This window comes from Salmo salar, chromosome 16 (genome assembly GCF_965601325.2).
Source record: "Salmo salar chromosome 16, fSalSal1, whole genome shotgun sequence".
Taxonomy (NCBI): domain Eukaryota; kingdom Metazoa; phylum Chordata; class Actinopteri; order Salmoniformes; family Salmonidae; genus Salmo; species Salmo salar.
Window position 1 is genome coordinate 79,679,579 of NC_138306.1, and position 27,992 is coordinate 79,707,570.

Consider the following 27,992-nt stretch of genomic DNA (forward strand, 5'->3'; position numbering starts at 1 on the left):
GATTCTAGTTGATCACATCTTTATGGGAAACATGAGACAGAGTAGAAGAATAGAAGACAGAATAGAAGGAATTAGGATGAGCATAAACCAAATCGCATAGCACTTTACATTGTAAGGGGGAACTCAACATATTCATCACTACTGAACTGGGTGCTTTTTAATCACAATATTTTACCCCATACATACTATCTGCTTGTTATATTATGGGTAGAATACTACAGCAAGACACACTTTGACAAGGCAGTCAATATCCTATTGAGCATCTGTCTAGCCCTACAAGTATGGGCATGTACTGTATGCACTCGCACAGTTCAAGCCAGAAGACATACACGCGCGCAAATAACATAGTCAATGCTACTGTTCCACTTTGCGAAAGAAAAACATGTCATTACTACTCTCTGCCATGGTTTATTTGTAGTGGTGTTAATGTCTCTATTGATGTCAGGTGAGTGTTAGGCTAGTGACTAGATGAACATGCTAGACGGGCAAAGTAAAAAAGTATATGCAGAACTGAGCTACAACAGACGATACCTGTTCTAGAATTATGTTAGGGTTGGTCGGGTATAAGTGTTTAAAATCGTGTTTGAGGTTTCTGAAGCGCTGTAGGCCTACTTCCGTCGGTTCTAGCATGGTCAGATAGTGACGGGTGGGAGGGCTTCTATAGTTGACTGAATGCATTTGTTTTAAATATTCAATATGGCTGACGGAGGAGTAATGAGCCAATATGAAAGTTCAGGACCAGGTAATCATTACTACATTTTACATATTCATTTGCAGATTATATTTTATTAGGCCTGACTTCGTGACAAATAAACGAAAAGGCCAGCACCATATGGTTGGTCCAGTTTACAATCTTACCCGGCGCGTGTAGGAGGAAAAAAAAACTAGCCAGGATTGTTGTCGTTCGAGGAAAAGACATTCCCTCCTTTGTGTGGTGCGCGTTCCATATTCATACCCAAAAGTCACAGCAATTTAACATATTTTATCTGTAATCGGCAACGCTGTTGAGTTGTTTACTCTAGATATTTCACTTTTTTATTTGTAATGGAACATAGCCACAGAAAAAAGGCAATAGTTAACGAGCTAGCTTTGCTTGCATGGACACTAGCTAGCAAATAGCTAGTGTTACTTCGTGCTAACTAGCAGCTCGCTACATTTTGCATATTCATTTCTCAGAGGTATGCTTAGAATTAATTTTAAAGAATCTAGCGAGGACTTGATACAACAATTGCATTAACTCAGTAAATCTATTATTTGCAATGCAGTTGGGAGGAGGGGTTTACCGCTAGGAGGAGATCACTTATTTTCATTACTAGCCGGCTACAGTAACTTGATTGTAGCAATGAACATTCAACGTTTTGGGTGCTGTATCAATGAGATCGCACCAACGAAAAACTATGAAAATCCATGGAAACGTTGACATCCTTATAGTGTAGTTCTCCTAACTTCTCTTCGACATTTGAACTAAAACTTTTTGATAAAATGTTAAACAGCTTGGAGTGGAGTTTGCCACCACGTTTGTAACTCTGGTTACAGGCAAGTAAGTACCTGTACCAAGTTCCAGGCCGAGGTCACAGACTAGCTATCAGGTTGAATACTTTTTGGGCAAAGAGGGCTACTGTTCCCAACTGGTTTGTTCTGTTTGCTAGTGAAAGCAGACTGAAATTGAAATGGCCAAGTTTGTCATCGTTTGTGTCTTCCCCGCTAGGCCTACAGGCATGCCAGTGGAATAACTTTTAGAGTTGTACTAGCTCAGCCTGTGTTTTGTGAAAAGTAAATGTGACACAGTTGAGTAAGAGACCCCTCCCTAGCCACCCCACGGTGTACTAGAGGTTGATGTAAGAACAAGGTCTTCTGTGGATCTCATGTAGACTACTCATCATATAGGCTACCCATCAGTTAGTCTCTTCCAAAACAATCACATTTTTGACTTAGCCTATTCCTTCCCCATTTTTCCTTTTACTACCGTCTAGTCCTGTAGTTGTCTACCTGAAGTTAAACGACTTCTGATAGAATGTTACGGAGTGTCGTAAAGCCCTGAGTGTCAGGGCCTCCAATGGTCAGGAGGAATCTGATGCAGTGTTTTTCAGCTCAAATTTGACAGAATATGATCAATGTTTTGCATATTTTGGATGTCTGTTATTTGAATATGCTGAATTTTCATTTTCTCTGCCCCCTCTCTCCTGTGCGCTCTCTCTCCCTTATCTACTTTGCATTATGCATTTGGGCTTTCAATAACATGAAAGCATAATTCATTGCTAATCTGAAATTCTATTAATTGAATGATTTGCATAATGCATTGTGTGCCAATTAGGTTTATGTAACTCAAGGCTCTTATCCACAACTGTCTGCTGAAGCTCCAACATTTTCAATGTAGGCCTCCAGCCATCAGTCTCATATACAAATTCAATGTCATATATGTTTTGTTTTGGAGATTTGCCATTGAAGAGAAGGCCATGATAAGGGTTTGAGTAGTCATACACTCACTCACGCCTTCATGTCTTGGATTTGGAAACAAAGTTTACTATCAGTTTGCTATCAAATGGCAAAGTGGGGTCTACAGCTTGGAAGTAATTTATCCCCCTCGCCCTCACATTATAAGAGTTGCGAGGGAGAGAGTGCGCACAAAAGTGAACTTATTTGGCACATGCCACGTACTCCTTAAAAGCTATCCAATTAATATGTAAATTAGCTGATAAATATTTATAGAGATTTTTTGAATTATGCAGAAAGCTTTCGGAGCTCTGTGTGAAATGAATTGCTCGCCGCAACTTCAAAGCGGGCGCCTTGGCTTAATGAGAAACGGGGGGCTGAATTTGCATACGGCTCTAATCAGCTGAATACTGATTACGCTGCTTCGTTATGGGCGCTACGCTGCCAGCTGCACTCTTTGTTTCTGTTCCATTCCACAGGGATGGAGAGAGAAAATGAGGAGAAAAAGACAGGAGGACTGTTTGCCACACTCTTGTTGATTTGTTACAGTGAGAGAGGCGGTGTGCCGAGCAGCTAGTTGTTACAGTGAGAGAGGTGGTGTGCCGAGCAGCTAGTTGTTACAGTGAGAGAGGCGGTGTGCCGAGCAGCTAGTTGTTACAGTGAGAGGCGGTGTGCCGAGCAGCTAGTTGTTACAGTGAGAGAGGCGGTGTGCCGAGCAGCTAGTTGTTACAGTGAGAGAGGCGGTGTGCCGAGCAGCTAGTTGTTACAGTGAGAGGCGGTGTGCCGAGCAGCTAGTTGTTACAGTGAGAGAGGCGGTGTGCCGAGCAGCTAGTTGTTACAGTGAGAGGCGGTGTGCCGAGCAGCTAGTTGTTACAGTGAGAGAGGCGGTGTGCCGAGCAGCTAGTTGTTACAGTGAGAGAGGCGGTGTGCCGAGCAGCTAGTTGTTACAGTGAGAGGCGGTGTGCCGAGCAGCTAGTTGTTACAGTGAGAGAGGCGGTGTGCCGAGCAGCTAGTTGTTACAGTGAGAGAGGCGGTGTGCCGAGCAGCTAGTTGTTACAGTGAGAGAGGCGGTGTGCCGAGCAGCTAGTTGTTACAGTGAGAGAGGCGGTGTGCCGAGCAGCTAGTTGTTACAGTGAGAGAGGCGGTGTGCCGAGCAGCTAGTTGTTACAGTGAGAGAGGCGGTGTGCCGAGCAGCTAGTTGTTACAGTGAGAGAGGCGGTGTGCCGAGCAGCTAGTTGTTACAGTGAGAGGCGGTGTGCCGAGCAGCTAGTTGTTACAGTGAGAGGCGGTGTGCCGAGCAGCTAGTTGTTACAGTGAGAGAGGTGGTGTGCCGAGCAGCTAGTTGTTACAGTGAGAGAGGCGGTGTGCCGAGCAGCTAGTTGTTACAGTGAGAGAGGCGGTGTTGTTACAGTCAGCGAGAGAGAACACTAGACGGATCTCCTCCTGCTGTGTTGGGTTCTGTTTAACACATCTGGCTGTGCCAGTCTTCTGGGTTCTGATTGCTCCTGGTCAGTGGGCCCAACTGAACGGGGTCAGTGCCAGCTGGCCTGGATGGCACGCTGGTGATGCCACAGACTGGACTCTGCAATAGCTGGTGAGCAGAGCAGTGTGAGAGATCTGTTCCAATATCCACACTAACATACCACTTGAATGAAGCAATGTTTTGGGTATGTTAGTAGTATGGGTATTGGACCGTGTGTCATGACAATGGAGTATTCCAGAACACCTGTGGTTTGTGGAATTCTACACTTGTTGATCCTTTGAATTTGCCATTTTCTTTTGTTTTCTGAAGGCATAAATTGAATTGTCATGTGCTGTTTCCGAGCCGTTTGGTAAGCTAAGCTTCTATTTTTTCCTCTGTTTCAGACTCGATAATCAACCTGTCAGTATCCAGTAAAAGCAACATGGAGAACGGGGACATAGTCAAAGGTGAGTTCCTACAGCCTTTTTTTGATTACAGCTAGTGCCTTTAGTATGTCATGGAATGTGTTTCTTGGAATGAGCTTGGCCGTCTTTATATATTATGGCCTGTTTCATTTCCATCACAGAAAATGTAGTCCTGAACTGACTTGCGGTTCGATGGTGTTGTCCTCGGTGCTGTACTGTGGTAACAGAGTAGTAACAACTTTGTCTGTATATTTGGTCCAATGCGAAGATGTATGTTGGAGGATTTTGACTGTGTTGTGCTGACTGACCTCCCGTCTCTCTAGGCGTGCTGACCAATGGCCGGGACTCTCAGAAGCAGACTGTCATGTCCCTCACCAATGCACAGTCACAGGCTCTGCTGCAACAGGTAACACACACACTCCCACGCATTACTCATCTTCTTCTTTTCCCTTCTTTTTGACAAAAGCCAGAAATGCTCATTTGCATACTTTAGTCTCTAATACTCTACAAGCCAATATAGTCAGTTAGCTCCATAGCCAACATGATGCTAACACCAAGGCAAGACGGATATGATCCCGTCCCCATGGCTACTCAAGGGGTCCATTCATTGCGTCCAGCGTTGCCATGGTGACGCCTTTAGCCCGCTACTTTAGCCCGCCAGCTTGGAACTAGCCGTTAAAATGGAAGTACAGCAGCCTGCTGCCTGGCATGCCTCCTCTCGCTGAAACAAAAAACCAGCGCGCTGTCTGCTGCATGCTAATTAGCCCACTCCAACTGTCGCTTAGGAACAGGTGGGGGTGGATATGCAAATGTAGGCAATTTACATGTGCCTCATAACCAATCTTTGATTATAATACTCCCACCTCTCTCTCTCTCTCTCTCTCTCGCTCTCTCGCTCGCTCTCTCGCTCTCTCGCTCTCGCTCTCTCTCTGTGTGTGTGTGTGTGCGCAGTCATATCCCCATAGGTTGCACTGGCTTTTTACAATTTAAAAGTAGTAGGGTTTAAGCCACAGATTAAATCTCTGATACACACCCCCTTTTATCTCTCTTACTCACACACTCTCTCCCTCAATCTCTTCTCTCTGTGTGTGTGTTTGTTTGTGTAGTTGACCTTGTCTCCAGCGCAGCAGCAGCTGTTTCTCCAGCAGGCTCAGGCCCAGCTCCTTGCAGCAGCCGTTCAGCAGCACTCCGCCAGCCAGGCCCAGAACAGCAGCACCACAGGGGCCGCCATCTCTGCCTCCGCAGCCACCCCCATCACCACCCAACTCCCACTGTCCCAGCCTATACACATCACCCCTGTAAGAGATCTACTATAGTGTTATATACTCACTCACACACAGTGACTCATACTTGTCTAACACTGGCTCCTCTCTCTCTCTCCCTCTCAGCTTCAGCAGCAGGGCCTGCAGCAGTTTGTGTTGGTCCAGCCAGGTCATTCCATGGCCACCCAGCTACAGCCTCAGTTCTTCATCTCCCAGACTCCACAGGGACAGCCCAGTATGTTTCAGTATCATAGTAAGCTATACACCAGCACTGAAGTAGTTTCATGTTTCAGGACCTTTCACTAAACCGTCTCTCATTTGACAGATCTCCTACAAGCCCAAAATCTTCTCACTCAACTACCTCAGAGCCAAGCCAACCTCCTACAGACTCCAACTATCACAATCGCCTCACAGGTTAGGGGAAACACACACTTTTTCACAATAGCCGAATTGTTAGTGGCTGTGGGTTGTTTCAGGACAGGAACACAGACCATGCACATCTCTTATCTTCCTCCCTCTATCTTTCTCTCCTATCGTGCGCAGGCGGCCGCTCCCACGCGGACCATAACTGCCACCCCCGGCCAGCTCCTCATCCACAGCCAGACCCCGCCCCCTAAGGGTCTGGGCACGCCCACTCTGGAGGACGCCAGTGATCTGGAAGAGCTGGAGATTTTCTCCAAGGCCTTCAAACAGAGGAGGATCAGACTGGGCTTCACACAGGTATGGCCCAGGGACTCAGGACTGGCTTCCGCTGTAATACGCTCATAATAGATAGGGTTTTATTTTTTGTGTTTGTGATAAATTATTTATTTTTTCCCCTCATTATTTTACCATAGAAACAGGATATGAAAGAGTTCCATGGATTGCATTTATATTGTACTTGAGCTTTTTTTCCTAAATACTCAGTGCTTCAAACTACATTTTTAAGGAAGGGAACTCACCCTATATACTACCAACCTGGTTGATGTCAGTCTTACTTTGCCTGCGTCCTCTCCCCCTCTCTTCTCCCTCCAGGGTGACGTGGGGCTGGCCATGGGGAAGCTGTATGGTAATGACTTCAGCCAGACCACCATCTCCCGCTTTGAAGCACTCAACCTGAGCTTCAAGAACATGTGCAAGCTGAAACCGCTGCTGGAGAAGTGGCTCAACGACGCAGGTAGGTCCTCATAAGGAAGGTGTGTGTGTGTGTTTTATATATCTATTTTTTAATGCTGTCATTATGTACATTTTTATATTTGGATAGTGTATCTGAGAATTTTTCTCCCTCTGTGATTTCTGACCCACTCTCCTTGTCCCCCTGGCTGCAGAGAATGTGAGCTCAGAGTCCAGCCCCAGCCTCAGTCCCCTGGGCTCTGGTCACGGGTCACCCAGCCTGGCATCTGACCTCAATAACCGGCGCCGCAAGAAGAGGACCAGCATCGACACCAATATCCGCGTGGCCCTGGAGAAGAGCTTCCTCCAGGTGAGACCTGGTTCTAACAAAGAAGATTGTACCTGTTCAGGCGAGATTTAGATGCCTTTTAGAAGAGCTCGACCCAAATAAGGGATGTTTGACTGTACGCCGTGCATTTAGAAGTAGTCGGGGTGTCTACAGAACACTGCCAGCTCTAGCTGTCTACTTCCCCTCACTGAGTCTGGTGCTCTTTGTCCCCTTGCAGCAAAACCAGAAGCCGTCGTCAGACGAGATCTCCCTGATAGCAGACCAGCTGAACATGGAGAAGGAGGTGATCCGGGTGTGGTTCTGTAACCGCCGGCAGAAGGAGAAGAGGATCAATCCTCCCAGCAGCTCGGCTTTCCAGAAGTCCATCTTCTCGTCCCCTACTACTGCCAGCCTGGTGAACACTGTACCCCAGACCACTGTGACCGTCACCCCCTCTCTGCCTGTCACCAGCTTCAGCCTCACAGGTACGTGTATATTTTTCTAGTCTGGGGTGTACTCGTCTGATCTTTGCCATTGATAGTTTCTGTGATGGCAAAGCCCAAAGAGGGATTCACCGTCTAGTGGAAAGTGTGTCCTCTGTGCATCTCTATGGGTCCATATACATGCAGGCTATAACCACAACTGATAGCAGATGTTTGGTTTACATTATATATGGCTAATTAAGCAGCCCATATAGATAGATAGATAGATAGAGATATAGCGCAGCACTTGTAGACTGACACAGGAAGGCAACGCCACGGATGAAAGGAGAAATTAGTGATCAAAGCTGAGGTAGTAAGTAGAGCGAGCGGCCTGCCTTCCTCTCTCCCACAGTCAAACTGAGCTTTTGAGATATTTTTCATGAAAGTAACGCAAAGTAATACAAACCATTACTTTTTCAAGTAACTAATCCCAACACTGATGGGTAGTAGCAGTTCCGCATTAGTTTATCCAGACTAAGATCATGGGAATTGCCAGGGACCTCACGATACCATATCACCATACTTAGGTGCCGATTCTTCTATATGTATTGCGATTTGATACTATGATTTTTATTGCGATTTCGATGTTCCAAACATATTGCTCACCATATGTCTGCTGCAGAGGGATGAGGGAGAGCCATGAGAGAACTGGTTTTGATCAGTCAGTGAAATAAAAGTGCTGAAAACAAATTGGCTTCCTATTTTAAAAGATGGAGAACAAGCATTTCGCTACATCTGCTAGACACGTGTATGCGACAAACAACATTTGATTTGAAACTATGAAGGAAAAATAGTGCTGGTACAGAAAACTAGCGCAAAAAATATATTGTCAAAACGATACGATATGCCGTCAAAAATAATATCCAAACTAACTTTTGATCGTTTTTTTCCCTCATCGTTGAAGGTGATGCAGACTTGTCTTTTGTCCTGTAGTTATTTATTTGATGTTGATAGTATATTATTTATATGGTGTAATGTTGACCATCCTGTGTTCTAGACAGGACCCTGGCGTCAGCCACCGGCAACACAGCATCCGTCATCTCCAGCACCCCTACAGTCCCCTCTATGTCCCTCACACCCTCCTCCTCTGTGACAACCATGTCACAGCCAGCCGTTACCATGACGCAGGCGGGGCAGATGCTCTACAGCAACGGCGGGGGTCTGGCTGCAATGGCGGCTGCAGCGGCGGGAATCAGCCCGAGTCTCATGCCCTCATCGCAGTTCAACACAGGGTGAGGCTCACACAGACACAAAGTGCTGTGTCCACTCAGTATCTAAGTGAAAAATATGTATTGTGTCCATTATCACATAAGTGACTGATTACTCCTCCAGGGGGGCCTTACTGAACCTAACCACTGCAGGTTTTGGAGGAGCGCTAGCCACCATCCAAGGTGTGTTGAGTGGCAAGTACACCCCGCTACTATGCACCTTTATATACATACTTAAATATACATTTAATGTGTTCCCCTCTGGCTTGTTTAAAAGTCACTAGAGCTCTGAAATAGGGTTGTTTTGATTACAAGAAGGGATGTGGAACCTTTGCTTTCTCTTGTCTTATCAGGGAGAAATGATCCCCAGTCACTATACTAGTCTAACCTTCCCTCCTCCTCCTTCCTCGCAGCTCTGGCCTCCAGCGGGTCCTTCCCCATCACCACCCTAGACGGGAATGGGAACCTACTATTTGCCAACACCAGCATGTCTGGCTCTGCCCCCAGCATCGTGAACACGCCCCTCTTCCTGAACCCCCAGAGCCTGTCCTTATTGGGTAGTAACCCTGTCAGCTTCATCCCTGCCAGTGCCCTCAGCCTGCAACTCACTGCTGGCACCAACACCATCACCACGGCAACCACACCAGTCAACACCATCGTCAGAGCCTCTAAGGCCCAATGAATGAACTCGCGGGGCGGGTCGCTCCCCATTTCTTCCTCTTCATTGATCGTTATTTAATCTTTGTTCTTTTTGCTACCACCAAAAAGTTGTTGTTGGAAAAATATTCTTAAGATGTTTTCCTCCCTGTCTCTGCCACAAGGGGTCCTAACGGTCCTTTCAAAGATTGATTGAGATTTGGCAATAGAATCTCTTTTTCCTCAGAACTGCTTCTAAAACCAAAAATGTGCATTTGATTTTATTTTGCTGAGTATTGAATGAAACTGACACGGTTTAACTTTCTAGAGAGACTTCATGATGATCTGTGTGTTAGGTTCTCTAATTTTAAGTTTTACTTGAGGGCGTGTTGTACAGGCCTTGATCGTTGACGTCAGATTTACAACTAAAGATTAGATTTCTCTCTGCTTGATTTTCATGTTACCTAAAATGTTCTTTGCGGTTAGTTGTGTGCTCTCTGATATTTGCCGTTTGTACATTTTTGGACATTTTTCAAAACTTTTATTAAAAGTTTTGTTGCTTTAACATGTTTTTCAACATAGTTCCAACTCTTTAAAAATAATCACTAGACTGTGAGAGAGCCTGGATGTAGACTTGCTATGGAAGAGCTTTACTGCAGTCTCTGGGAAGAGTTAAAAACAGCGGACTTCAAGAGAACTTGGAATGTCCTTTATCCAACCCAAAAATATTAGTGTACTAGACTTAGCTCTATATTATCATCACACTAGTGTAATGTAGCATAGGGATTTATCTAATGGACCTCTCCAGAGTGGGAGAGATTAATGCAATATTTTGAAGGGGACTTTCCAAAGACTAACAAAGATGTTTCTCTCTGATATTCTCCTCCCTTATGCCGAGGTCTATAGAAGACAGAGGCAGGATACCAAAAAGATCGTCTGGAGAAGGTAGGGTAAGGTGTCAGTAGTATAGTGGGGTTGCATGGCCCATACTGAGTCTCTGCCTTGGATTACATGAGTTCAAGAAGGTATTTACAAGAGTAATGATCTTGAAGTAATACTCAGGATAGCCATTTCCCAGTGAGTCACTGCATGTTCAAGTTAAAGGAGATTGTCCAGGTCTGGCCTTCTCTGAGAAAGAATAAGCTCGTAAGACCAAATATGCTGCCACTAGAGCCCCGGGTACTGCAATCAGTACTGACTCAACATAATATATTGAAATACCTCAGCAGCAAAAAACCAATATATATAGTCAAGCAAAACTGAAACCATACATTTTAAGAATGTAGAAATGTTTACCTGTTTTTTTGTTGGAGCTTTGCTGTACATTTGAAATGGTGACTACAGCAGAGAATCATATCTTGATACACATGAGCTGACTCCACATGCACTGTAACTGCAGTCTCCAGTACTACTGCTATTATTATGTAATATATTCACGGAAATTGTAGTTTATTCTTGTCTGATCCTACATACCAAAGCATTAGCGTTTTCATTTTGTAGCTGGTTTGATGGGGAGATCTCTTCTTGGTGGTGTTTGTTTGTTCTGGGGGTTTCCTGCAAAGCCTTATGGGAAATGTAGTTGTATCTCTGCTTACTTGAGTCTTTTTGTTGTGGGTTTGCTCTGCTATATTGAGAAGTTTTTGAAATATGTATCCGAGGGCCATTTTTACTTTACGTCTAGCGCTCGATATTCACATGGAAGTAATATATATATATACACATTAAATATTCCTGTTTTCTATCTGAACTAGTAGGTTCCTGTAATTGAATGTAGTGCATTATCTTTAACATCCTCTGTAGGATAGAAATGTTTGTGTGACTCTGGACCAAAGTAAACCACAGGGTGTGGACTGATCCGTTTCTGGCCTTTTTGTCATTTTTGTTGACCTGGCAACAAATACACATACCAAACTGTTGAGGATATAAACACGAAGTCCAAATGCTTGTTTCCATTATGGTCCTCTTGTAACTAAGGAAATGTACTCAAGCTGTACTGCGTTTTGTTTTTTACTTTTTTGTGTGTGCTGTTTTATCAAAAAAATGTAAAGCCAGAAGTTTTCACAATTTGTACTTTTCATGCCTTTGTTTACATCACAAGGGAGAAAATGTTTTATTTTGTGGCCTTAATGGATGGGATATATGGTATCTCCAGACTACTACTTGTATGTTAATGCAGGTTAAAAAACCTGTTTGTAAAGCTTTACTGACATCCTTAACTGATGGTTCCAGTCTTGGGGAGGGACAGGCTGTCTAGTGCTGGGTTCATCTGGGACTGTTGGGCCTATTCAACACCAGGAGGCTGCATCTCAAAAGAAACCAAAGACATAACGCTCTACCACACACACACACACTTAGATCAGTGGTGCTGCTGTCCTTTGTAGTCGCTTTATCTGAATGTCATCACATCTCTTACACATTGTCTTAGTTTAATTTGTACACCAAGTAATGCAGGGGTCGGCAACATACGGTCAGAGGAAAAAAACACTCCAGGAAACTTTTGAACGTCTAAAACTGGAAAGTATTTAAATTATAATGGACCTTTTACGTTTTAAAATAACTGCCCTTTTTCTGGCCCACAAATTACTTTTGCCGAACAATTCGGTCCCCAAAAAAGTGCGGCCCTCCGCTGAATTTTGAAATCCCGATGTGGCCCTTGAGTCGAAATGAGACCCCTTAACATTTCTTTGTTTTGTTTCTACGTCAAGTAGAGGGCAGATCTTTTCCTCCAGCTGTATTCCAAAGCAAAAATCCTGTTAAATGGTTCATCTACACAAATACCAAAGAATACTCTGGCCGGGATTGAATCCGATCGCAGGGTTATAGGCGTTGCGGCTTTTAAAGGCAATTTCTGATTGAGCTGAACATATGCAGCATTTATCGTGAATGGGAACGCTGCCTTTAAAATAGGTAATACCTTTATAGCCTAGGACCGGATTGAATCCCGGCCTCTGACGGTCTTTCCCACTCTCTTCACGCTTCTCTTTCTACTCACGTCCCTAAAGCGTATTTATACTGTAGTAGACCGATACAAAACCAAGCACTGGCTTCCAAAGCGCAATGTATATTATGGTACATTTCAGGGAAGATATCATCAAGCAGAAAATGTGTTTTGAAAAGAGCTTGTTTTTTTTCTCATTCAGTATGGATGTCAATGCAGAATGATCTTACTGTTGGTAGATGGTCAAATGTAAGGTATTTTTGGATTCAGTGCCTCGATTCACTGCCTGTGTATCGTGATTTAATACTTTTTTTTACAAAAAAAATGAAAACGTGTAGGCCTGCATATCTTTTTCTAACACCCACACAGAGTTGGGTAGGTTACTTCTAAATGTAATCCGTTACGAGTTATCTGAAATTGTAAATAGTTAACTTTTAGATTACTCAGTAACGTAATCAGATTACTTTCCCCTTGAGGCATTAGAAGACAAAAATGATCCGTCAAACACATTTGTTGTGTCATAGTGGTCTCTGACTTGTGATCAGACTCGCTCAGGGGAAATAAACGTAAATGTTTTTCAATGCTGAATTTAATGTAATTGATAAAACAGAAAGGTGTCAATGTAACATTTTTGTAAACCAAGAAGTAATCTAGTTTTTCAAAAGTATCTAATCTGATTACAATATGTTTGATAACGTAACGGATTACAGTTTTTTGTAATCGTTCTGTACACCACTCCAAATCTGGTCCCTACTTCCTCCTGTCTCGTTTAGTGAGGTAGCAGTTGTCACACTAACACTAGGTGGTGACACCCATGGTTGTGGCAATGCAAGGTGTGATGTCACTACTTGGCAGACTACATAGATGATGAACACACCCACTCAACAGTATACTAGCTTACTACTGCTATATCAACTACTATCACGCCACACTGTTGTCACAGGAACAAGAACAACGTAGGGAGACTGTAGTCGTTTAACTATGTCCCATCTTGTCGACCTGTTTGTCTGCTGTATTGGGGGGGATGACGTTTTTTTTACTTACAAATGTATATGAAAAATCTCTTACTGTAACTTTGTTATAAACATCATTAAAAGTAGTAACATTGTTGCCATTGTGTCTCTCCTTTGCAGAAGAAGACTCAGTGGTAAAGGACAAACCTGATAATCAGATCTTTGTAATGAGATGGCTTTATTATAGTGCTGAGGCACATTATTTATTATAAACATGAGGGGAAAGGGAACACAATTACACTGTACACTGTATGCAAAATAACAACCTACATATTTATTCTTTAATTACATTACTCCAGGTATAAACTAGAGAAGCAGTAGCCAATGAGGAAGGGTCAGTAGGGTTGGTAGAATTAGTTTCAAGGTCAAAGGTTACAGACTGGGGGTGTATGGGGAGAAGAGACTGGAGCTAAAGTAATAAAATAGTGATAAAATATGATCAAGGTCATATATTAAGACAGTTATGAAATTGTCACTGGCGCAAAAGTCTCCAGATTTTCCAACAAAAGCCTGAAAGATAAAAAGGGAGTAACAACTGCAAACATACTTTTTACACAACAAGGACTGTTCTAGATATCAGTGATTATTAGATGTTGGTGGGTAAATAACTAACTCTTCACCAATTTAAAATGATTTGAGAAGAGGGATATGGAACTGTTGCATACAACAACACTAGCAGTATACTCGCTGCAGATAGAAAGGTAAACAGGAGTGACCGCTGGACGAGGCGTGATCCTCCATGATGTTTCTGTTAGCGAGGCGGAGGGAGAGGCTGCATCTGGAGAGAGTCATAGGTATCCTTGGTGGCGGCACTCAAACCCTGATAGAGAGATGGGGGGGGACACAGTCAACTAGGATTGATCCCAAATCTCTCACTAAACCCTTGCCTCATCCACTTTGCTCCAAACCTCTCACTGCACACTTCCCTCTCATCTACTTCCCTACCACTGTCCCCTCAGAGAGAAACTAACAGTGAAACAAGGGCTGTTATGTTTGTGTATTCGGGCCTTGTTAATTGGTTGGTTTCAGCGGTGGGGCGTGGTCAATAGGGAACGTGCAAGTGTTTTGTTGGACTGTGTGAGCCATGTGTATCCTGTGCATCCGACAAATAAACTTCAACTACACACCTGGTACACCTGGTCGTTCTTGTTCCTGCGGCGCTGCTTGTCCTTCACAGCGATCTCCCTGTACGTGTCGTCGGTTGGTTTTTTAAGGGACTGCAGAGGGAAACACTGAGTTATGAGAAACATATCCATATCTTTTATAATATTTCAACTAACATGAAATGATACTGTATGTTGGGTAATGCACTTACCGTGTAAGTGTCGTCATTATTCCTGCGATTCTGTGAATAATATAAGAAGGTACACAGAATCAGGCTGTTGATGCATGATTGGGGTAATACGAATCTCATTCTTCTACACGAGATATAGATCCACACACACTTACATCGCGTGCCGTTGCAGCACTCTCTGGATCCCTGTTTATTCGCCCATAACCACCTCCGTCCGTAGGTTTCAGATCCTAGAAAACACAGGGACAGTGTTCCAGGATCATCAACACACCCCCACCCCCCTCCACACACACACACACACACACACACACACACGACTACTCACAGTGTAGATATCATCATCCTCCAATATCTTGCCCTTGAAGAACTACAAGACAGAGAGATCAGCCAAATATGTTGAGACAATAACTGGTCCTAATAAAACTGGTACCTGTATATCCAATCAGAGGTTTATCTACGTCTACCCATATAGTGGTGTGTAAACTTGAACTCACTTTCTCTCTGAGCAACAGTCCAGTGATGATGAGACCGTAGAGCAGTAGGAAGCCGTCCAGAATGTAGCAGAGTTTAGGGTCGTACAGTGGGGTCATCGCCTCTGCAGGGGAGAGGTTGACATTAATGAGAACACACACACACACACCAAACACCCCCGGTAAACCCACCCCTCACTGGTAGAAAGAATATGTCAGGAAGGTGAATGGAAGTAGGTGTGTGTGCGCGAGTGAGTATGTGTCTATGTGCACTCACTTTCACACACACACACACACACACACACACACACACACACACACACACACACACACACACACACACACACACACACACACACACACACACACACACACACACACACACACACACACTCTCTCTCTCTCATGTACTGAACAGAAACAGTTTCTTAACTTTTTCACTTCTCTCTCTCTGTGCGTCTCAGGAAGACAGTCATATGACAGTCAGGCTCCGTGGGGTTGCTGTGACTCTAAGCCTTTTTGTGGTGGGGGTGAGTAGAGCTGTATCTAGCTCAGTGGTTTCCTCAGCTGCAACACGTTCTGAGTCTGAGGTGGTATAACTGCCTATGTGAGCCCCAGGTGTGTGTTTCTGTTACTTATATGGCATCAGCAAAGACCTATTTCCAACTTACTTTGTACCAGGACTGACTAAAGCTTAGAGACCAAATCAGCCACATTCAAACGATAGGTATCGGTCCATGGACTGCAAAATACACCCTCCCCCCTCCTTATCTGTCATTTCCACTTAGACATATCTGATCTAGAAACAGTTTGGCCTCCCTTCAAGAGAGAGACTGACGATAAGGATGCAGTCAGGATTACAGAAGCCGATGAAACCCTGTGGTCAGGCCTTAGGACGGCTGAGACACTGAAACCCTGTGGTCAGGCCTTAGGACGGCTGAGACACTGAAACCCTGTGGTCAGGCCTTAGGACGGCTGAGACACTGAAACCCTGTGGTCAGGCCTTAGGACGGCTGAGACACTGAAACCCTGTGGTCAGGCCTTAGGACGGCTGAGACACTGAAACCCTGTGGTCAGGCCTTAGGACGGCTGAGACACTGAAACCCTGTGGTCAGGCCTTAGGACTGCTGAGACACTGAAACCCTGTGGTCAGGCCTTAGGACGGCTGAGACACTGAAACCCTGTGGTCAGGCCTTAGGACGGCTGAGACACTGAAACCCTGTGGTCAGGCCTTAGGACGGCTGAGACACTGAAACCCTGTGGTCAGGCCTTAGGACGGCTGAGACACTGAAACCCTGTGGTCAGGCCTTAGGACGGCTGAGACACTGAAACCCTGTGGTCAGGCCTTAGGACGGCTGAGACACTGAAACACTGTGGTCAGGCCTTAGGACGGCTGAGACACTGAAACACTGTGGTCAGGCCTTAGGACGGCTGAGACACTGAAACACTGTGGTCAGGCCTTAGGACGGCTGAGACACTGAAACACTGTGGTCAGGCCTTAGGACGGCTGAGACACTGAAACAATGTGGTCAGGCCTTAGGACGGCTGAGACACTGAAACAATGTGGTCAGGCCTTAGGACGGCTGAGACACTGTGGTCAGGCCTTAGGACGGCTGAGACACTGAAACACTGTGGTCAGGCCTTAGGACGGCTGAGACACTGAAACACTGTGGTCAGGCCTTAGGACGGCTGAGACACTGAAACAATGTGGTCAGGCCTTAGGACGGCTGAGACACTGAAACAATGTGGTCAGGCCTTAGGACGGCTGAGACACTGTGGTCAGGCCTTAGGATGGCTGAGACACTGAAACAATGTGGTCAGGCCTTAGGATGGCTGAGACACTGTGGTCAGGCCTTAGGATGGCTGAGACACTGTGGTCAGGCCTTAGGATGGCTGAGACACTGTGGTCAGGCCTTAGGATGGCTGAGACACTGAAACACTGTGGTCAGTAAGCTCTTAAGAAGTATATACCAAACATTAGGAACACCTGGCCTTGAACTGAGTTTACCTGTATGTGGTGCTGCTCCATCTGTTCTCTCCCTTTCAGAGGGACAATAGGAGGAGACCTTCAGCATGGTGAATACAGAGGCAAGTGTGTGTGTGTGTGTGTGTGTGCTTCCATATACAGAAAAGTTCACAATTCTCCTTTTTTCCTGATCTGTGTGTCTGGATGATCATGTGACCTCCAGGTAACTGTCTACATGCACAGAGCCCTTGCTGTTTCATAATAACACATGTATTTGCAGATGTGGAGATGCATGTTTTCTACTGCAATCTGCTGTCCGCTTGCACCTGCAGTGAATGAGAGAGGAGGCTGTGCAGTAGTCTACATGTGTCAGTCAGTGAATGAGAGAGGAGGCTGTGCAGTAGTCTACATGTGTCAGTCAGTGAATGAGAGAGGAGGCTGTGCAGTAGTCTACATGTGTCAGTCAGTGAATGAGAGAGGAGGCTGTGCAGTAGCCTAGATGTGCCAGTCAGCGAATGAGAGAGGAGGCTGTGCAGTAGTCTATATGTACCAGTCAGTGAATGAGAGAGGAGGCTGTGCAGTAGTCTATATGTGCCAGTCAGTGAAGGAGAGAGGGAGGATATGCAGTAGTCTATATGTGCCAGTCAGTGAAGGAGAGAGGGAGGATATGTAGTAGTCTATGTGCCAGTCAGTGAAGGAGAGAGGGAGGATATGTAGTAGTCTATATGTGCCAGTCAGTGAATGAGAGAGGGAGGATATGCAGTAGTCTATATGTGCCAGTCAGTGAAGGAGAGAGGGAGGATATGCAGTAGTCTATATGTGCCAGTCAGTGAAGGAAAGAGGGAGGATATGTGGTCTACATTAGCAACACTGTACCACCAGGGTTGTTCAACCAGCCTAAAAGAAAATCGTCCTTTGCCTCATGTCACCTGCACTAAAAGCCATGACAGAACACAGCATGTGACTCATAGAGGACAGGGTCAGGGCTCCAGTAGCAGACTGGTGCTGGGTTGTATTCATTAGGTATCTGGACGGAAGAAAACGGACGGAAACAGGGAGGGGCAACCTGAAATTATCCAATAATAAACATTTGTTTTCGTTTCCTGTTGCAAAATGTTTTGCTAAGGTGTGCGCTAATGAAGACGACCCTGTAAGAGGGGCCTCATCGAAACACTACAACAGGAAATGCTTTCTTAGTCTAATCAAGTAATAATGTAGTCACTTGGTGAATGCGTTTATCCAAGGAGACTAAAAGATGTACTCAATTCAAAATGTTTGCAGCTTGATGATTGAGTTCAGAATTGAACATTCTGCTTGTTTTCCTTGCCTTTCAGAATCCAAATAATTGATTTAATTAATTGTGCAAATAATAAAACCTATGGCAACAGCTATAGAACACAGCTAGATTGTATGGTAATTTGTGAATTGTTTCATTGAGGTCTGCTCTGTGTAAAGACTACAGCATCACAATGCCAAAGTTATTTCCATTTAAATGTATTTCCTTCATCCTCCCTGACCCTTTGTCTGTTCTGTCATTTATCCTCAGAAAGTGGGACGGAGGCAGAGCTGTTGAAAGTGGGACGGAGGCAGAGCTGTTGAAAGTGGGACGGAGGCAGAGCTGTTGAAAGTGGGACGGAGGCAGAGCTATTGAAAGTGGGACGGAGGCAGAGCTGTTGAAAGTGGGACGGAGGCAGAGCTGTTGAAAGTGGGACGGAGGCAGAGCTGTTGAAAGTGGGACGGAGGCAGAGCTATTGAAAGTGGGACGGAGGCAGAGCTGTTGAAAGTGGGACGGAGGCAGAGCTATTGAAAGTGGGACGGAGGCAGAGCTATTGAAAGTGGGACGGAGGCAGAGCTGTTGAAAGTGGGACGGAGGCAGAGCTGTTGAAAGTGGGACGGAGGCAGAGCTGTTGAAAGTGGGACGGAGGCAGAGCTGTTGAAAGTGGGACGGAGGCAGAGCTGTTGAAAGTGGGACGGAGGCAGAGCTGTTGAAAGTGGGACGGAGGCAGAGCTATTGAAAGTGGGACGGAGGCAGAGCTATTGAAAGTGGGACGGAGGCAGAGCTAGAAGTTCAGAAGGAGAAAGTGTAGGCTGTATAGAAATAATGACGTTCACATTGAAAACCATTCAACCAAAAAGTTTCTATCATCATAATGGGGGTGTAGATCACATCTCACATTCCACTGTTCTGACTTAGAAACAAGGCTACATGGGATTTCTGTTCATGCAACTCCGTGCAGCCAATGGCAATGTCCACTTTAGGTATAATGCCAGGAGCTGCTTGTGGATTTGAGAGATTCTAACGCAGTTCCACGTCTGACACAGCCGAAACAACTGCTATGCGGATGTTGGCTAAAGCGGATCGGATTGAATAGAGCCGTTTGTGTAAATTCTGTTTCTCTCACTACATTGTTAATTGCTAGCAGCACCAAGTCATATTCTGGGCTTGTGTAGGAATAAAAGATTATTCTGATGTTTAACGACAGATAGCCTACAGTTTACTGAGCGGAATTGGACATTGACTAAATGAACAGTCTTTGTTCTGTGTTTGTAGCACCTTTTAATGTGTACATACTACAAAACAACATTTACAATGAGGTCATTCAGTAAACAATTGATTTGTTTTCAATAACTTTTTGTTTTTTGACCTAGTGTAACCGATGTGAAATGGCTAGTTAGTTAGCGGTGGTGCGCGCTAATAGCGTTTCAATCGGTGACGTCACTCGCTCTGAGACTTGAAGTAGGGTTGCCCCTTGCGTTGCAAGGGCCGCGGCTTTTGTGGCGCGATGGGTAACGATGCTTCGTGGGGTGTCAGTTGTTGATGTGTGCAAGGGTCCCTGGTTCGAGCCCAGGTTGGGGCGAAGAGAGGGACGGAACCTACACTGTTACATTGGTGCCGTGACCCGGATCATTGGTTGCTGCGGAAAAGGAGGAGGTCAAAGGGGGGGTGAGTGTAACCGATGTGAAATGGCTAGTTAGTTAGCGGTGGTGCGCGCTAATAGCGTTTCAATCGGTGATGTCACTCGCTCTGAGACTTGAAGTAGGGTTGCCCCTTGCGTTGCAAGGGCCGCGGCTTTTGTGGCGCGATGGGTAACGATGCTTCGTGGGGTGTCAGTTGTTGATGTGTGCAAGGGTCCCTGGTTCGAGCCCAGGTTGGGGCAAAGAGAGGGACGGAACCTACACTGTTACACTAGGAGGGAGAAGTTTCCACTATCACTGCCATGATTGTGGCTGTGGTCGCCTCACAGACACAGTCTCTTCCTTCCCACCACAGGTGAACCCTAGTGTGGTTAAAGCCTCCTCAGGGGCCTCTGCAGAAAGGGCCAAACACATGTGGCAGGAACAGCAATACTTTGTTCATCATTTGATGTAAAAATAAATAAAATAGATCTGTGTTCTTCATCACTTCATACTCAAATGTGAAGCTTTATAGCACCATATTGTGTAATACTTCCATTGTGCAACACATTTACATGTGAACAAGTTCTAGTGAAGGTTAACCCTGATTACATGTTGTGCACGTTAAGTTAGGGTCAACTACACCCACACTCCAAACTGAATTACGGGGCTATGGAGAAACCACCTGTCCTGTAAGAGGCCTACTGACAGGAAATTAAATGGAATGTGATTAACACCAGCACCATGAAACGTGAGGTATGATTACGGTCAAGTCCTAGATCGCAGATCATCGTGAAGTGATATTATCTGAAACAGGAAGCTTTCATTGTGAAGCTGCCGGTGAGAGGTGTGGGGGGGCATGGATAGAGGTGGTGGGGGGCGGGTGTATCAGACCTGACATGATGAACTCTGCAGGTTATTTCCTAATAACTATTTTTAAGAAACAGCTGCATCGCTACAAGAACATATCTCGGTCTCTCGCTCTCTCTCTCTGCATTGCGGTCAGAGTTCTTGTCTCAAACCCTGAGAACGCTACAGAGTCCAATTGTATAATATATTGCACAATTTTGAGTGTGTGAATGTATGCATGTGAATTTGCAAGAAAATATATTTTTAAACAGAAATATTGGAATTTGTCTACGTTGTGTGGGAACCTATCCTGTTTTTCACTGAGTATGTGAATCCAACATTGATTATTACAGCAAGGGGAGAGTTCATTTTGAAATAGCCCACCCCTAAAACTAGGATTGTGTGTCTGATTGAATAGTAGCCTCAGTTTAGTCCATCTCAGGCCTGACCAGTGCAGTGGCCACAGGTAAACGGCTACAATTTGAATGTAAAGGTCAAAGGTTACAATATTTTTAATTGTTGTTAAAGAGTTTGCTGCTGAGGTTTTTTATTGCTAACTTTAGCGTCTTGTACTGCCTGTGACCGTGTTGATGGAACATACCATCTATCTACTGGTCTCCTAAAAGGAAACTGACTGAAATCTTTGTTTTGATAGATTATTTTGCAGTGTGGTGACATCAACATCTGTCATTTCTCGGTAGAAGTTTGTTGGAAAGAGAGAAACAAGTAGGTGTGTTAAAATCCTTGTTTAAAAAGTGACACTCAGCAACTTTGACGTACCGTCATTGAGTGATGTGATTCCACCCACGGAAAATTCTGTTTGAAGACGTGAATACATTTCCATTCAGCTTTGCCTCTGAAGACAGACTTGTTTATGTTTCAATTGCATAATCAGATGATTTGAGTAGTAAAAAAAAAAATGTTATTTTTTTTCTTCTGAGATTGTTGATCAGTTTAGAGCGTGTTGAGCAATGACAGCATAGTTTAGTTTAACACGCAGGCCAAAATTAAGGGTGCAATTTAGCTGGATTATTGCATTAAAACATTTTGAATAGACTACTGCCTTTTTTAAATAAAAATTCTGCAAATCAACACATTAGTAATTTTACATAAACTGCATCTTAAACCCCAAAAGTTGCTCACTGTGATTGTAATATTCATATGTGTAAACATACTGAAATATAATTAGATGCATTTTACCGCCGTATCATACTGTGCTATGATTGGTTAAGACCACCCAGACGGTTAGGTCATGGTCAGTTGATCATGGTTGGAGATAAGTGAACATGCCAGTTGTAGCTAGATAATAAAGAGCTACGTTAAGAAATATCCTGTAGTACGGCATTTTATTATTTTGTACAAAGCGTGCAAAACAAGACATGGTGTCAGAGTAAAAGGTCTTAAAAGATGGATTTTTCTGGAGTTCCTTCACCTCGAATGGACTGGGAGTCTACAAACTGACCCGATGCATGGTGTAAGTACAAACAGCATGTGGAGCTGATGTTCACGGGTCCTCTGAAGGGAAGAGAAGAGGAAAAGTGTAGCTACCTGCTCCTCTGGATCGGTGAAAAAGGGAGAGATATTTACAACACATGGACACTTACCGAGGCTGAATCAAAGGTACTGAAAACATACTACGGTCGTTTTGAAGCATATGTTGTGCCGAAGACCAATAGGATTTTCGCTAGGTACAACTTCCATGAGAAAGTACAGGGAGCTAGCGAGTCTTTAACAGTTTGTGACTGAGCTGCGTCTGCTTGTGAAAGACTGTGATTATGCAAACAAGGATGAGATGTTCAGGGACCGTATTGTATTTGGAATACACTCACCGCGAGTGAGAGAGAAACTTATAAATGTTGGGTCTGAGCTAACGCTGGACAAAGCTATCGACATAGCCAGATCTCACGAGTTAGCACAGGCTCAGATGAAACGCGTCTCGCGCGGCATCACGTGAACAAGCAGTGCACGCGGTCAGGCAGACATCAAAGCACACCTCCGGTGCCCAGAGAGCGCGTTTCAGAACGGAGAGAGACAGAACTCCAAAAACACAGACTCAAAACATGTGGATATTGTGGATACAAAGTTCATGGCGAACAAGGAAATTTCCCAGCTAAAGGCAAACGGTGTACTAAATGTGGTAAATGGAATCACTTTGCAAAAGTGTGCAGAGCTTACCGTGGAAAAACAGTACACGCAGTGAGTGAAGATGAAATGTCAAAGAGTCAAACGCCGATGAACTGTTTGATTCAGTGACACAGAAAATTCAAATATCAGAGACAGAGCAAGCCTTTGCTGACATTGAGATAGGAACACAAGGCACAGAGCTAAAGTTCAAACTAGACACTGGTGCACAAGTAAACATTATTCCTCTGAATAAGTACCGCAGCTTGACATCTGAGTGCGAGCTACAGCCCACCATGCGCAGACTGGTTATGGTGGTGAACAGCTCCCAGTAAAAGGCACATGCACTTTCAAATGCAAATACAAGGAAAGTGACATGATGTTGGACTTTTACGTTGTCGACACTAGAGCACCTGCAGTGCTAGGTCTTAAAGCATGTTTAGACACGGACCTCATCAAGCTAGTTTTATCAGTGACAGCACCAGTAGAGACAGAAAATGTACTGGAGGAGTTTGCTGACGTTTTTACAGGAATAGGATTATTCCCAGGAGAATGTACCATTCACCTTGACCCAGACGCAACCCCTGTGTTCGACCCACCCAGAAAGATTCCCCTTGCTCTCAGTGCCTGTCTGAAGAAAGCGTTGGAGAGCATGGAGCAATCTGACATAGTCACCAAGGTTACAGAACCGACTGACTGGGTAAACGCGTTAGTGATGGTGGAGAAACCACGCACAGGCAAGCTCCGAGTATGTCTCGACCCAAGAGACTTGAACAAGGCTATCAAACGGCCCCATTACCCTTTACCGACGCTAGATAGCATCACACACAAGCTAGCGGGAGCACACTACTTCAGTGTCATGGACGCTAGATCAGGCTACTGGGCTATCAAGCTCACAGAAGAGTCATCGAAGCTCACAACATTCAACACACCGTTTGGACGCTACAGGTTCCGTCGCCTGCCTTTTGGGATTGTCTCAGCCCAAGACGAGTTTCAGCGAAAAATCGACGAAGTGTACGAAGGCCTCGACGGAGTTGTGGACGACATCCTTGTTTATGGTCGACCCAAAGAGGAGCACGACCGAAACCTCCGCGCGATGCTGCAAAGGTCCCGCGAGAGAGGAGTCCGGCTCAACCCCGAGAAGAGCACAGTCGGCGCTACAGAGACCAGATACTTCAGACATCTTCTCACTGAGAATGGAATCAAGCCAGATTCACAGAAGATCTCAGCCATAAAAGAAATGGAGCCATCAAAGAACCAGCAGCTGCAACCTGAGGTCGTCAGCTACAAGGAAATGCATGAAAAACGTGCACAGAGACAACTACAAAAGCGATAATACGACAGGTCAGCTAGACCACTGCCACCACTGATCGACGGAGAGTCAGTTAGAATCCAGGAGCATGGCCTCTGGAAACCAGCAGTCGTCATCCAGCCAGCTGACACTGAACGTTCATATCACGTCCGCACCGCAGAAGAAGCGGTTTACCGCCGCAATCGTCGTCACCTACTGAACACAAAAGAACAACACACTGATGAGATGAACTGTTCCCCTGAAAGAGAACGTGATGGACTAAACACACACACAGCACAACATACTTACCTGCAACACCACAAGAACTGTTGACTGACACAGAAGCATGCTCAGCATCATATCGCACAAGGTCAGGAAGAGGTCAAGCCCAGAGCTGTCCTCGACCTGTGAAATGTCAAAGGGTGTAGGCAGATCGCTGCCCTAAAAGAGTTCCAGACTGTAAACCTGTTATTGAAAGTTCACTTGACATGCTTTGGTATTGTATTTGTTTGAAATGTTAAGATGTCATTTCTACAGTGAAAGCTGAGTTGCTGAGAATCCCTTGTTTGAAAAGTAACAGTATGTTGGATCATTGGTTCAGAGTCTGTTGATTCAGTTGGTGTAGTATGCAATATATATGGTTACTTACCTTGAGTTCAAACTACAGAGCATGTATTCAAAAGAAACGCTTAGAATATGTAAAACATTTCTTTTGTTTTAAAAGAAGGGGGGGTGTAATATTCATGTGTAAACATACTGAATTATAATTGGATGCATTTTACCTCCGTATCATACTGTGTGCTATGATTGGTTAAGACCACCCAGATGGTTAGGTCGTGGTCAGTTGATCATGGTTGGAGATAAGTGAACATGCCAGTTGTAGCTAGCTAATAAAGAGCTACGTTAACAAATATCCTGTACTACTGCATTTTATTATTTTGTACAAAGCGTGCAAAACAAGACCGTGATGAAATAAATATCACTACATGTAACTTCAGATTTTATGGACCTGCCTTTGTCATTAGGATTTAATTAGTTAATAGTGTAACTGGTAGTATTAACTTTCAAACTCTAGTGTTGTTCAGAGCGGAAACAGAAGGCCCTCCTACATAGTTCTCTGTCACAGTGGGATATGAGTGAGAGAGAACCCCAACCCTGTCATGGTTACAGTAATGTATCTCACACCAGACACTTCGTGTTCTATGATGGGTACAAAAACAAAGCTTCCCCAAAATGACACAGCCAGCTGGCAGAAAGGAGCGAATCGCTAACTGAAAATTAAATGGAGAAGTTGATATACATTGATCGTTTCTCTAATGCGCAAACCGTAAAGTGGAGAAGCTATTGACAACACTGACACTTTCTTTAATAACCGTGTAAGAGGACTTGTCCAGTTAGGCAGTATATCGTAATCTATACATCTTTACCGTCCGAATAGGACACTTTTATACTGTCCAAAAGAACCCACCATTATTTAAACGCATAGTACAGTAACCATAACTTTCCCAGCATTTTAAATTGCTTATCTAAATAAAGAGTTGACCATTGACCGTCATTCACACACACACTACACACACACGTACATTGTAATATTGTTGTATTATATATTTTGTATTGTAGATATGTAGTGGTGTAATAATGATATGATGTACCGTTTTATCTTTTGTTTTATGTGTAATGTAAGCGCCTTAATGTGTTTGGACCCCAGGAAGAATAGCTAATGGCAGCAGCTAAAGGGGATCTCTAATCAATACAAATTGGTTGACAACGGGGCCGAGCGCTCACACGATCAGTTACACATACTGTAGACTAGCCTACGTCGCCGACACTGACTCTGCAAAATCAGAAAGTTAGAATTATGAAATATATATTTTTAAATGAAGTAATCATTAGCAATTTAGTTGTTAGCGTGAACCAATCCAAAATATGTTTCTGCATTAGATATTCTTCAAGCGACCCCTCATTCTCTGTCTTTGAGAAGAAAAATAAAGTTGAAAAAGTAAAATCATGATGCTCTCTCTCCTCCTTTTCTAAACCTTACCATAACCTTTATTTCACTGGTTGTGTTCTAGGATTACATTACCCTTTCTGGTAGAACATTACATTATGGCACGGAGCTAAGTGATAATGACAAGGTATATAGCTACTCACAATGAAAACAGTATTTGTCCAGATAGACTATCCCCAATTTCAATATAATACTATTATTGATTCAGAGTAACGCACCACATACTTTGCACTATATTATAAACTGGGTGGTTCGAGCCCTGAATACGGATTGGCTGAAAGCCGTGGTATATCAGACCGTATACCATGGGTATGACAAAACATTTATTTTGACTGTTCTAATTACATGTAACCAGTTTATACCAGCAATAAGGTACCTCAGGGGTTTGTGGTATATGGCCAATATACCACGGATAAAGGCTTTATTCAGGCACTCTGCGTTGCGTCGTGCGTACTACGAACAACACTTAGCCGTGGTATATTGGCCATACACTACACCCTCTTTGGGCCTTATTACTTAAATAGAACAATACAACAACAATACCGTAACTCACACTGACAGTGAGGGTTTGAGAATGACTGTTGGAACAGGAAACAAGAATATGATAATTTTACTGATATTAACAAATCTAGGTAGATGTTCTAAATTGGCGTGTTTAGATAATTTTACTGATATTAACAAATCTAGGTAGATGTTCTAAATTGGCGTGTTTAAAAAAAAATTACATCTGTCCCCTTTGAGAACACAACAATCGGAGTGGAAGGAGACAGAAGACACCTCTATTCTCCACATGATCAAAACCCAACTCAAAGTCAGAGCCGGGTCTCTGCCCGTCTGTTCACTTGTGTACAATACAGATCACACACACTTCACATGTAACGTAACATTTGAAAGCCAATCCAACCCAACGTGAGGGCATTGACACGATGGAGAGAGTAGTAAATGTGGTGCAAAAAAGTCCCTTCATTCAGGGCCAAGAAGTTAAATATGGGTCAAGTTATTATTTCCTCTAACAATATGCCCTGGTTCTAAACACCTGTGTGAGAATCTGGAACTCTTGTGTTTATTAAACCCTCTATATGACTACAGCGCTGTGTTTTGCTCTCCCTCGTTTGTCTTTTCCTGCTTCATCAAAGATGGCCGACTCTTGTTGAGAAACGGAGGACACCCCCGTGGGTGAGCTGTGTTTTACTCAGCGGGATTCAAAGCACCATGCAGGCATCATATGTAGTACGACTCCATTTGAGTGTGTGCCTGTACAGCTGTATAGTGGTCTATAATGAGTAAACTAGACTTTCAGCTAAATACTACAGAGTTACACCAGCTCTTTGATGATACCAGGTTGTTGGAGGCTTCGGATGGTTGAGCACCGATTGACAGGGGTCAGGGATGAGCCCAGGTGCAAAGAGAAACAGGGTTTGGAGGGGTCTTACCGACATAGGGTAGTGCAGTAGACAGGACCAGCAGGCCTCCCGTCCACTTCCGAGGGTCCATCGCTCCTCTCTGGATGGATGTGGTCGAGCCCCTTCTCTTAAACCGTCCCACACTCCTCTGCTGTCCTCTCTTCTGTCTTCCTGGGCCTTGGGGGATGATGGCCCTCCAAAGCTGGGTTTTGTGGGCAACCTCTCGTTCTCCTGTCTCTCTCTGTGTTGGGGTGGTGTTGTCCTCCTACAGCAGCTGCTTGAGGCTGAGTGATGCCTCGACTCGCTGGCGGCTCCTCGCCTTAGCGTACAGGAAGTGGCTTAGTGTTGCTCCACCTGGTTACACAAGACAGACACACATGCCTCTCTCAGCCTGGCCTATACTTCCCTTATCCTCA

At 44.5% G+C, this 27,992-nt stretch overlaps 2 protein-coding genes across 6 annotated transcripts; one reads left to right on the top strand and one right to left on the bottom strand.

Annotated features, from left to right (window-relative positions):
* Nucleotides 1–617: 617 nt before the first annotated feature.
* On the top strand, nt 618–13,376 carry LOC106574713 (POU domain, class 2, transcription factor 1). Of its 5 annotated transcripts, none has more exons than XM_014150726.3 (13): nt 618–742; nt 4,300–4,362; nt 4,644–4,726; nt 5,427–5,618; nt 5,709–5,835; nt 5,908–5,996; nt 6,126–6,302; nt 6,597–6,738; nt 6,890–7,044; nt 7,241–7,487; nt 8,482–8,716; nt 8,817–8,887; nt 9,106–13,376. In XM_014150726.3, the coding sequence occupies exons 1-13, from the start codon at nt 697–699 to the stop codon at nt 9,372–9,374; spliced, it is 1,896 nt and encodes a 631-aa protein (XP_014006201.1). In that variant the 5' UTR covers nt 618–696; the 3' UTR covers nt 9,375–13,376. The 5 variants fall into 5 exon arrangements, with proteins under 5 accessions (XP_014006201.1, XP_014006202.1, XP_014006203.1 ...); XM_014150727.3 differs by having other exon boundaries at nt 8,817–8,875; XM_014150728.3 differs by having other exon boundaries at nt 5,709–5,817.
* Nucleotides 13,377–13,509: 133 nt separating this feature from the next.
* On the bottom strand, nt 13,510–27,839 carry LOC100136549 (CD3zeta-1). Its single transcript, NM_001123646.1, has 7 exons — nt 27,607–27,839; nt 15,068–15,168; nt 14,899–14,940; nt 14,729–14,803; nt 14,595–14,624; nt 14,407–14,496; nt 13,510–14,099 (listed from the first exon to the last, which is right to left on the bottom strand). The coding sequence occupies exons 1-7, from the start codon at nt 27,665–27,667 to the stop codon at nt 14,031–14,033; spliced, it is 468 nt and encodes a 155-aa protein (NP_001117118.1). The 5' UTR covers nt 27,668–27,839; the 3' UTR covers nt 13,510–14,030.
* Between the last annotated feature and the right edge of the window lie 153 nt (nt 27,840–27,992).

Bases quoted from the DNA above. Each gene is read 5' to 3' on its own strand.
- LOC106574713 (XM_014150726.3), top strand. From the start codon at position 697: ATGGCTGACGGAGGAGTAATGAGCCAATATGAAAGTTCAGGACCAG. The intron at 4,727-5,426 runs GTAACACACACA...TTGTTTGTGTAG, and splicing joins CACAGGCTCTGCTGCAACAG to TTGACCTTGTCTCCAGCGCA. The intron at 7,488-8,481 runs GTACGTGTATAT...CCTGTGTTCTAG, and splicing joins CACCAGCTTCAGCCTCACAG to ACAGGACCCTGGCGTCAGCC.
- LOC100136549 (NM_001123646.1), bottom strand. From the start codon at position 27,667: ATGGACCCTCGGAAGTGGACGGGAGGCCTGCTGGTCCTGTCTACTGCA. The intron at 14,804-14,898 runs GTGAGTAGTCGT...TGTGTTTTCTAG, and splicing joins AGGATGATGATATCTACACT to GATCTGAAACCTACGGACGG. The intron at 14,625-14,728 runs GTAAGTGTGTGT...TATTATTCACAG, and splicing joins GTGCTGCAACGGCACGCGAT to AATCGCAGGAATAATGACGA.